The sequence below is a fragment of the Triticum urartu genome, chromosome 2A (assembly GCF_056163025.1).
Source record: "Triticum urartu cultivar PI428250 chromosome 2A, HENAU_Tu73, whole genome shotgun sequence".
NCBI lineage: Eukaryota > Viridiplantae > Streptophyta > Magnoliopsida > Poales > Poaceae > Triticum > Triticum urartu.
Window position 1 is genome coordinate 733,711,549 of NC_141874.1, and position 11,077 is coordinate 733,722,625.

The 11,077-nt window shown below is 48.9% G+C and overlaps 1 protein-coding gene and 1 pseudogene across 1 annotated transcript; one reads left to right on the forward strand and one right to left on the reverse strand.

The window, feature by feature from the left end:
* Positions 1 to 1,292: 1,292 nt before the first annotated feature.
* Positions 1,293 to 1,877, forward strand: LOC147987356 (ethylene-responsive transcription factor 5-like; annotated as a pseudogene).
* A 2,539-nt stretch (positions 1,878 to 4,416) lies between these two features.
* Positions 4,417 to 6,421, reverse strand: LOC147987357 (cytochrome P450 81Q32-like). The gene is made up of 2 exons (XM_087545244.1): positions 5,438 to 6,421; positions 4,417 to 5,342 (listed from the first exon to the last, which is right to left on the reverse strand). Exons 1-2 carry the CDS (start codon positions 6,380 to 6,382, stop codon positions 4,719 to 4,721), a joined length of 1,569 nt encoding a protein of 522 aa, XP_087401370.1. The 5' UTR covers positions 6,383 to 6,421; the 3' UTR covers positions 4,417 to 4,718.
* Positions 6,422 to 11,077: the final 4,656 nt, after the last annotated feature.

The following is an 11,077-nucleotide window of genomic DNA, read 5'->3' on the forward strand; positions in this document are numbered from 1 at the left end:
AGGTAGACTTTCAAACCTTCACAGACTTTGTTCACCGGCGATCCACAATGACTCTTGGATGCTCAGAACGCGATGCCTAACCAGCTGGAGGATTCACAGTCCTCAAGTGTAACAAGTCTTCAGATCACACAGACAGAAAGACTTCAGTGATGCCTAACACTCTCTGGCTCTGGGTGTTTAGGGCTTTGTCCTCGCAAGGATTTCTCTCTCAAAGGCTTCGAGGTGGGTTGCTCTCAAACGACAAAAGCCGTGCACTAACTCTAAGGAGCCACCAATTTATGGTGTAGGGGTGGGCTATTTATAGACACTAGGCAACCCGACCTGATTTGTCCGAAATGACCCTGGGTCACTAAGGAACTGACACGTGTTCCAACGGTCAGATTTTAAACACACGCGGCAGCTTGACTTGGGCTACAAGTAAAGCAGACTTATCCAGCTCTCGATAAGATTTTCTCTCATTGTCTTCGTTCGAAGACTTAGGATTTGGTTGAGCATCACTTTAGTCACTCTAACTTTGTTCACTTGGACCCCACTTAACAGTACGGTGGTTCCTATGACTCAACAAAGAAGAAAATGAAACTACGCAACAACTATGTCTTCACGCTCCAAAGACTTCATGCGATGTCTTCTCATGTCATAGTATTCAATGTGAATATCTTCACATACCATCATTATCTTCAATGGCTTCACACATTTTTAGGGGTCATCTCCGGTAGGTAAACCGGATCAATGAGGGACTACTACATGTGCTATCCTGCAATTCTCACAAACACATTAGTCCCTCAAACAGGTTTGTCATCAATACTCTAAAACCAACTAGGGGTGACACTAGATGCACTTACAATCACGAGATGCATCTGGTCCAAAACCAGCCGCCGCCCGCGAACGCCCAACCGCCACTTCATTTTCGTTCCCGCCCGCCCATGACCTCCCGCCCGTCCGCGGCCGCCTCCACACCCCGCCGTTACCCTGCCGCACGCCGCCCCGCCCCCCGCCGTTGTTTCCACGCCGCCCCGTCGCCCGCCCGCCGCGGATCCGGCCTCGCCGCCCGCCGCTGTTTCCACGCCGCCCCGCCGCCCGTCCGCCGCGGATCCGGCCTCGCCGCCCGCCGCTGTTTCCACGCCGCGTCGCCGCCCGCCCGCCCGCCCCGCAGCCCGTCGACCGCCGCTCCGCAGCTCCGCCACCACCCCGCCCACCACCGCCGCCCTGCAGCTCCACCCCGCACGCCGCCGCCCCGCAGATCCGCCCCGCCCGGCTCCGTCCGCCACCGCCCCGGCCGCACGCCGCTCCCGATGGCGCCGAAGAAGACGCCGAAGGGAAAGTCGGGCTTCTTCGGCGTGAGGCAGAAGCACTCTGGCAGCTGGGGTGTGGAGTTCTCCGACGCCGGAAGGCATTGGTGGATCGGCACGTACCCCTCCGCCCACGAGGCCGCGCGTGCCTACGACGTGGCGGTGTGGCGTGCCGAGAGGCCTCGGTCGCACCTCAACTTTCTAGAGATCAAGAGTCGGGCGGAAGTGGAGATGTTTGTGCCGCAGGGCATCAACATGAAGGAGATCACGACGAAGAAGAAGAAGACAAAGAAGCCGTCGGTTGTCGTCAGTGCTGGCGAGACCGATGAGGAGGCAATGGCGAGGTTTGCTCGGGAGCATCCGGAGTACGTCCAGGCCGAGATGGAGTACTACTGGAAGGGTGAGGCGGAGCAGAAGAATAAGGGGCCGAAGAAGGAGGATGAGGCCGGTCCCTCGACGGTGATCCCCATCGAGTGCTCTTCCGAGGAGGACTGGGCAGACTTCTCGGAGGAGGAGGAGGAGGAGGGGTGCGACGACCCGACGAAGGAGGAGTTCTGGGAGTAGTTCCGTAGCTCCGATGAGGAGTAGTTTATCTAGTAGTTTGAATAAGTAGTAGTTGAAGTTGATGTATGAAACTATGTTCAATTTGATGTTTGAACTATATTGAATGGACTAGTAGTATGTCGTTTTACATCTTTATTTTGGATCATCTATTGGATTTGCTCTTTTGGACCATCAATTTTGACCATCTGTTGGAGTTGAGCTTTTTTCGGAGCTCCAAACTTTTTGACGGCCCAAATTTTACATCTTCGATTTTGGACCGCCAAATTTTGAACCATATGCTCTAAAATGTACCGAGTCAACTGCTTTCAATATACACAAATGTATATTTAATAAACAGTTGACTCTACTACTTCCTCCGTCACAGTTTAGAAGGCACAGTTAAATTTGCGTGCGTTTCCACAATAGACAAGGTTTAGGGCGCATTGTATTTATGTCTAGTAGCTAATTAATACTCCTATATACTATTTCTATATGCATGCATAGTGTGAATGCTATTTTCTAACCCATCTCACAACCAATAGATAACCACCTAGGTCACAGAGAATTTCCAAGCGCGCCTTCTAAACCGTGACGGAGGGAGTACATTTTACTTATAGGGAAAGGTGTGATGACACCCGGGAGTCCCGGCACCCTCCTATCTCGGCCATCCAGTGGCAATAACATTCGTGCCAGCGTCTGTCCAGTTGCAGACGTTTTGCAGCAGCAGCAGCAGCGTAATCAAGGAGACAAAACCGCGACGAGACGAGGAGCATGCAAAACTAGGTTTGGCAGGAGGAAGTCTATTGGGCCCTGACCCATGCAGTGGTCCCATGTCTTTTCTTTTTGACATTGCAGTGGTCACATGTCGCTGTTCAATATACGTATATTGTTTGACAGGACGTTTCTCAGCCATAGTGACAGGATGCTCTCTCTCTCCGTTGTTTCATATGCATGCAGAATCTCTCTCTCCTCTCACGCTTTCTCTCTCACAGGCTTAGCTCTCTCCTGACAAAATGAACAACAAAAAAGCTCTCTCTCCTGACACGCTCTCCTTCTCTCACCTGCATGCACACTTGCAGGTTCTCTCTCACTTCATCATTAGAAAAAAAGCGTTTTCTCTCTCACACTTCGCTGGATTCTATCTTCAATTTAAAATTGCTAAAGTTGCTTTCAATGCAGGTGGAGGGGGTGGGATTGGGGAAATGTGTTCGACGGCCGAGTGGTTTGCAGACGACACGTCTTGTCACTTGTTTGAAACACTGTCCGACACAGCCGGCCGAAATGTCATGCAGAACAGGGCTAGAGTAGGCACAGGTTGGTTTGATTCTTGTCGATTCTCGCGCGCTTAATGAACCACTGGACCTGTTAATTGACACCGTTGCTACAGTGTGTGACACAAATCTCGGGGCGTCCTACTCTGTACGGACGGCAGAGATAAGGGGGTTCCTAGGCAGGGACGGAGCTCCCGTACAAGCACTGGTGTCAACTGACACCAGTGCAGTTCAACGTTACTTCTAACACGCTTAACAAGTTTTACATTTGACCCCAGCCAGAAAAATCGATTGACCCCAGCCCAGATGCTAAAAAGCAGCACAGGCCCAAAGTGTCAGCCTGATTTACAGTCGTGCAAACAAAAAGGTAATAAGTAGCCAACACAAAGCCCACAAAACATTGATCTGATCGCTGCTTGGCCTCCGATATACGTGGCCGTACGTGCAGGTCGCACGTCCCATGTGCCTATTCGTCTCTTCGCCGCCTCGGTCCTGAATTCTCGCACCCCAAAAAAAAACCGTAGAAATCTCCAATCTCTCTCTCACCTCTCAGTGGAACAACACAAGTGCGAATCAACAACAGTTTGTTTTGATGGCGGGCGGGCGGCCGCAGCGGCAACGACACAATTTTAATCCAATATAGTCGCTGACGGAAGTCCCCTAGTCCTTGTTTCCTCCAAGGTACACCATGATCGTACGTAGATACGCAAAATTTGGTGCATCTACTTCTAAATTTGGTGCTAATTTTGTTGATTGTCGATGATTTAAAAAAAATATATTGGCAACCATATTTTGCATAACAAAATGGGTGAGCAGATTATGAGTGATTGACTAATTTGCTACTCCGTATGTGGGGAAAAATATATTTTCTTCCATTACAAATGATGGCATGACTGATCTCTTTAAGAAGGTGAAAGTTCATGTTCTCGTAAAAGAAAGAGGTGAAAGGGCGTGAAGGGAAATGTGAGTCTGGAGTCACTTTATATTTTCGCTTGACGATATTCATTTTTGGTAGCCTGATATGTTTTGTTTGTTCATCTATTTCTCGAAATTACAAATCTAACTCCAAAGTAGCCATTTTTTTCTTAGATTTTTTTCTTCTTAATTTGTATGTAAGTGATTTCTTGAGTTTACTGGGTATGGCAAGCTTTTCTCATATATTGTTTGCTGATTGCATATTTTCATTCTTCGTATTATCTTCGGATTTGTATGTTTTATTTATATCTCCCTGCTGTAGTTTAGTACGTAGTGGGTACTGGCTGACACCAGTGCTGATTTTTTCTAGCTTCGTCCCTGTTCCTAGGCACCCGGAATCTGAAAAACCAGTCTCTTTACTTATATTAATTAAGTCGGGTCACATGCACGGCACATACTTAGTTGATAATCCAGAACGATTTTTTGAAACCGGTCGAACACCGGCTTTCCCGCTAGCCTCCGAGAAAAACCGCTACCGGAAGATTTTTATTTTTCAAAATTTGAATTTGAATTGCAAAATGCTACCGGCCATGACTATATGTATTCCTGAAAGGCACAGCTATGCAATGCGTAGTAAACACCCACATTTATATCGTTGTGCCGATTATATCTTCTAGTACAGTACCATTTTTTAAGTTTATTACAGCTTCTGAAGAAGAGTATCCATGCCGGCTCGCAGTGTGCAGAGAGCTTCCAGAGGGACGGCCTTGAACATGACGGTCCCGGAACTCGCGGCCATGTCGACCTCTTCATCCCCGACCCTTGTCCAGTCGAAGCACTGGATCAGCGTGCCAAGAACCAAGCCCATGGTCCTCATGGCGAGGCTCTCCCCGGGGCACTTGCGCCTTCCCATCCCGAACGGCATCATGAACTTCCCATCGGCGCTGCCATGCTCGAACCTCTCCGGCCTGAACTCCTCCGGCGCCGGTCCCCACGCCGCCGGGTCGCGGTGGATGGCGTACGCGTTGACGAGCACGATCGTGCCCGCGGCGACGTCGTACCCGTGGAGCCGGCAGTCGGCGGCGGCCTCGTGCGGCAGCAGCAGCGGCGCGGCGGGGCACAGCCGCAGCGTCTCGCTGATGATGCAGTGGAGGTAAGGAAGGTGGGGCAGGTCCTTCTTGTCGAGGAGGCGGCCCGGCTCGCCGCTGAGGTGCGTGTCGATCTCTTCGTGTGCCTTCTTCAGCACCGCCGGGTGGTTCAGCAAGAGCGCCATCGCCCATTCCGTCGTCGTCGACGTCGTCTCTGTCCCGGCGCCAAGAAGATTCTTTCATCCAATTCCAAACACGAAAAAATTAGTGTCAAATAATCAAGAAGAGAGCTTGAATGGAAGCATATATGGATGCTGCGAGAGAGACTCACGGCGACGAGGGCGGCGATGAAAGTGTCCGTGTACACGTCGGGCTCTGACTTCTGCAGCGAGAGCATGACGCCGATCATGCTCTGCTCCTCCTCCTGCTTGTCGGCGGCATCCGCAGCAGCGTTCAACCGCTTCTGCCTCTCGGCATCGATCAGCTTGCAGATGAAGGCGTTCCTCCGGCTCGTTGCGTCGGCCAGCCGCCTTCTGACGCCTCGCCAGTCGAGCCAGCGCAACACCGGAAGGTAGTCCCACAGGTTGGCGACACCGACGAGCGGCACGATGGCGTCCACGATGTCCTTCATCTCCCGCGCCTCCCGGGACATGTCCGCTCCGTCGTCGGAGTAGGTGTTCCTGCTCCGCGCGATGGCCTCCATGAGCACGCTGTGGGAGAGATCGAACAGCCGCCGCTTCAGCTCCACCCTCGCCGCGCCACCGGCGGCGACGCGCGCGAGGCGGCGCACCAGGGCGCGCAGCTCCCGGGCGACGACCGCGTCGGACATGAGGTCGACGCGGCGCGCGGAGAGGAGGTGCACGACGGCGACGCGGCGCGCGGCGCGCCAGTGAGCGCCGTAGCTGGCGACGGTGAGCGCCCTGTAGTCGAAGGAGACCTCCTTCAAGGACGGGAAGCGAGGCCGGTTGGCGAGCGTGGCGTCGAGCTCGGAGGAGAAGCACTCCCTGGCGACCTCCGCCGAGGCGACGACGACGGCGGGGCGCGAGCCGAGGCGGAGGGAGAAGACCGGGCCATAGCGCGCGGCGAGGTGCGTGAGAGTGGCGTGCAGCGGCTGCTTGAGGAAGGGAAGGTGGCCAAGGAACGGTAGCGCCAGCGCCGGGCCAGGCGGCAGCCGTCGCCGCGGTCGCTTTTTGGTGACGAGGAAGGAGTGGAGCAAAAAGACGGTGAGAAAGGTGATGGCGGCGACGTAGAAGAACTGGAAGCTACCCAACTCCATTGTTGTTTCTTCTTCGGCTAAGCTGATCAGGACTGGTGAGGTGTTTGCGACTTTAAAGCGGTGCATGGCGAAACTGACGCGCGCGGTGATGTCATGGCTCAGCTGCGTGTGAGGAACGGTGTTATTTTGAAATTTTTTGCAGAGTACCTAAAAAAATTGTTTTCTTAACATGAGTACACACGCAAGCGCTTATACATACATGTATACACTCACTCCTATAAACGCACACACGCACACTCTATCCTTATGAGCATCTAGCCGGCATGTCATCTTGAAATTTAAGAAGTCATCATAGGCGCCTTGTCATTGACGGAAACGTATCCTCCCACTGAAAACGCATCGCCGGAAAAGCTAAAATAAATCTAGAAATAATGTGAGCATCAGGACTTGAATCCTAATGGGCTGGGATACCACCGTCTCTCTAACAATCCAATTAGATTGGTTTGCATCCTAAAAACATTGTGCAGAGTGAGAAGAGTGAAGATTAGATCCATCGGCACCGTCAGTTAAGATATGCAAGAAAATCTCAATTGTTCAACATAGATGAATTCTTTCTGGAAATCCAAATATGTTACGAAAGTATGTTCCGTGTGTATCAAGAAATCACAGACAAAAGTTTGTAGACGACAAAACAAGTAATTGCGTTAGATTCTGGTGGCTTCTAGCTAATCTGACTGGTCTCTGTCACGGTTCACGAACAACCTAGAAATACGATTGATTTTGGCTACATTGTGGGCCCCAACGTCAAGAGATTCAAGTCAAAACGTCTAATCATTCGGAAAAATCTCCCTTCCTCCTTTTCTGATTAAAGCTCCCTTCCTCTTGCGGTTGTGGATTTATGAACAAAAGATTTAGTGAAAGAATAATGTAAAACACATGATACTCCCAAGTTTTAGTAGGACTAGCGGACCCGTTGCATTTACGGCGTAAAGACGTTACGGCGTGTTTGATTCGTGACATTCTTGCTGTCTCTCCAATACACCGGCTCACGATTACGTTGCCGGCGTTTGTTTCGGCTATGCCGGTTTCAGTTTCTGTGTAATCGCAAACCGTCTTTCACAAAACTAAAAACACCCGATACAGTCTGGTATCTAATAACACTGCTCGATCGTGCGAACCAATCTGTGGTTGAGATGGTTAGGTGAACAGTGGTATCCTCAACCCACTAGGTTTCAAATCCTGGTGCTTGCATTATTCTTGGATTTATTTCAGTATTTCCGACGATGCGCTTTCAGTGGGAGGAGACGTTCCCGTCGACGACGAGACGCCTACCGGCTCGGTCTCTCGAAGGTGCTCATAAGGATAGGCTGTGCGTGTGTGCGTTCATAAGGATAAGTGTATGCGCGTGTATATGAGCGCTTGTGTCTGCACTGATGCTAAAAAAAACACTGCTCGATCGTTTTCTTCACCACAAGGACCAAGCAGCAGCGACAATGATCTCCCTCGCCATGAGGAGTACCATCGCCATCTCTCCATTCGCCTCCGCCGCCGATCTCCATTCGCCAGGGCTTTCTACTCCCTTCCGTGAACCAAACACACCTCGTATTCAATTACCACTAATCTGATATAGTGTATTCTTATTACAATAGTGAATACATTTTTTTTTTGCGGGGAACGACAGTGAATACATTACCTGAGCTCCAACCAAACGCGTCATAAATGCAGCCTAGAAAGTAAGGTGAACTACATGAAACCGTAACTAATATGTTTTTTTTTTGTCTGGGTAACTTGGCCAAGAGGACTTTCTGGCTAGCTGGCCGAGTCCCAGCCTTTCACGGTGGAGTTAGTCCAATTCTACAGTTAGCCTAGAAATGTAAGTGAATTTAAAGATATTTATGTATTTCGAATAATGTTAGCAAATTTTAAAAAATAACATATTAATAAATTCACACTTTAAAAATGCTAGTGAACTTTAAATATATTGATGAATTTGGAAAAAATCATGGACTTTGCAAAATGTCCATAGTTTCAAGGTTGTCAGAATCGCGATTCTGTTGTACGATTCTACGACTTTACAATCCAAACTAACCCCTCGGATTCTACGATTTTGGTTCATAGAATCTACGCTTTTACGATCCTGATAGTGATGATTCTACGATTTGCGATCCTGCCATCGGAGCTTCGATCTGATTCAGAATCACGATTCTGACAACCTTGCATAGTTTTCTAGATATTCATGAGTTTAAACAAATATTTGTTAATTAAATGTGAAAAAATAATTAGACAAAATAAACATGAAAGGAAAGAGGAAACAAAGACGGAAAAAAACCAAAAATAATATTAACACCCGTAGAGACATAGAAAATGAATAAAAGCAAAAAAACAGGCAATAATTATTTCAAACCGAAAAAATAGACCGACACATTACGGCTAGGTGTGGCGTTACTCTCAACCAATAACACACTCTCTTATAGGTGGGCCCCATTGTACCCAAGGATCCCGATGCACCAGGAAGAGCTCTGCCAACAACACACACTCTTACACGTGGGGCTCATTGTACCCCACTGACCCCAATGCACCAGAAAGCTTCAAACTTGGGGAGCTGGTATCTTTGATGATTTGCCATAGAAGTTTCCGAGATACACACGTTATTGAAACCGATCGCTTTTCGGCTGGACCTTACGCCTTGTGCGACACACTCCGATTTAGGGTGAGAGCACAGGGGCCTTTTACGGCGGCGGATTCAGATGGTGGTCCGGTCCATGTTCGTCCAAGAGTGGATGTGAATACGATTCAATCACGGCGGACCATTCCTTGCTAGTCCCTAGTTTGTTCTGTTGGTGTAGGTTGACCATAGGGCGATGGCTGTAGCATGGCGATGTTTCTCATCACCTATGCTGCTGCCTTCGAGTTGTTTCTTCTGTGCTCCTTGTATTAGCCGTGTGAGTTTTCTTATTTTTGTTTTGTTTTTACGTTTGTGTAAGTTGGTGCAGTTGTAATACTGGTGGCTTGATAGCTTCGTTAATTCAAAGTCGGACTCAACTTAAACCTTCATTTAAAAAAAGAGAAATCAGCGGAAAAATGGGCCAGCCCAACTACCGTCACCAAACTCACGCGTTAGCACACTTTCGAGCGCGTAGGGCGGGAATAGGAAGGAGAGAATTCCTTATTTAACATTGTCTTAAAATTTGTTGCCTTATTTGACATTGAGAAAAATTGTCTTCCTTATTTAACACAGAGTTTAAATTTTATGCCCTTTATGACACTATCATCCATTTTAAGCCTTAATAGTGTTAAAAGACACATGAAAAGACCTATTTACTCTTCATGTGATATGTGATCAAAATTTTACGTGTATGTGTGTATCCGTCTGACTCGTTTTGAGCCTTGGTCCCAACCTTGATGGCATTGTAGCCAAGTGGTTTCCGTCGTACACACGTACGAGGCTAGCTCAGAGTATTTTCCAAGCTATACGTACTAGACGAAGCTAGCTAAGCAGCCGATCTCCCGCTGGCTGGCTGATGGCCACAACACGAACACACGTGGCGGGTGATGGGCACATGATCTTGTCGGTCCTGTTTATTTTCTTTCGTTCAATCTCAACTCTATTAACTTACTGACTTGTTGTATACTACTATCGATCGTGTACAGGAACTGGTTTTTTCACATAAAAAAGTACAAGCACTGACTACAATATTAATCGTACTGACTTGTGTATACTATCGATCGAGTATGTACTGTACCATGTACTAGTATTGATGTACACCGGCCACCCTGCTAACCCGTGCGCCCTCCCGTTGCCAAACGCGCTGCCCTCAGCCGCCGTATGCCTCCGCACAGCTGAACCACGCACCTTGCCTGCTACAATTTTGCTGGCCCCATGCCGCTCGCTGCGCGCCACGCCGCGAGCTGCATGAGATCTGTGCCCTCTAACATGTCCGCATCATGTCCTCGCGTGCAATTTATTATGCGCCGCCGACATCATTATATGGAATTACTGAAGCTAAACTACATCCAGACAGAGTCGTATAATGAAGCTAAACTACCACATAACAATTTTAATCACATATCACATAAAGGGTAAATAGGTCTTTTCAGGTGTCATTTAACATCGTTAAGGCTCCAAATGAATAAAAGTGTCGTAAAAGGCATAAATTTTAGACACGGTGTCGGATAAGGAAGAAAAAGTTTTTCGGTGTCAAATAAGGAAACAACATTTAAAACAGTGTCATTTAAGGAATTTTCTCAATAGGAAGCACCGACGACGCTCCAGGAAAGTTTTTCCCAAATCCACGATACGTCTGGTCGAGCAATCCCAATCGACTGTGGTGTCCACGCCCGGCACCGAGAGGAAGGCGATGGCGTCTTCCGCTACACCGGTGGTCGCTGCTGTGGTTCCAACGTGAAAACTCCCTGTTGGAGACTTTAAATCTGAGCACGTAGCAGCAAATTTTCGTTCTGCTAGCCCATCGATCATGCTTCTTCAAAGGCTGTCATCAAGAAAAACACAGATACTTCCAACAACGAGCGTATCCTTATCAGATACCGTATCAGATACTGATTCTTTCCTGACAAGTCCCCGATACCTCTCGGGCTCTTAGGCTCTACTACCTCCGTCCGGGTTTACAGGTCCGATCAACCGAAACTCAGGTACCAAGGCGGAAACTAAGTGGCGATTTAACTGCCCGTAATTATTGCATGCAATGCTTTGGAACTCGGCTGGCAACGCGTGCATGCAGCGGTACTCTCGCGAGA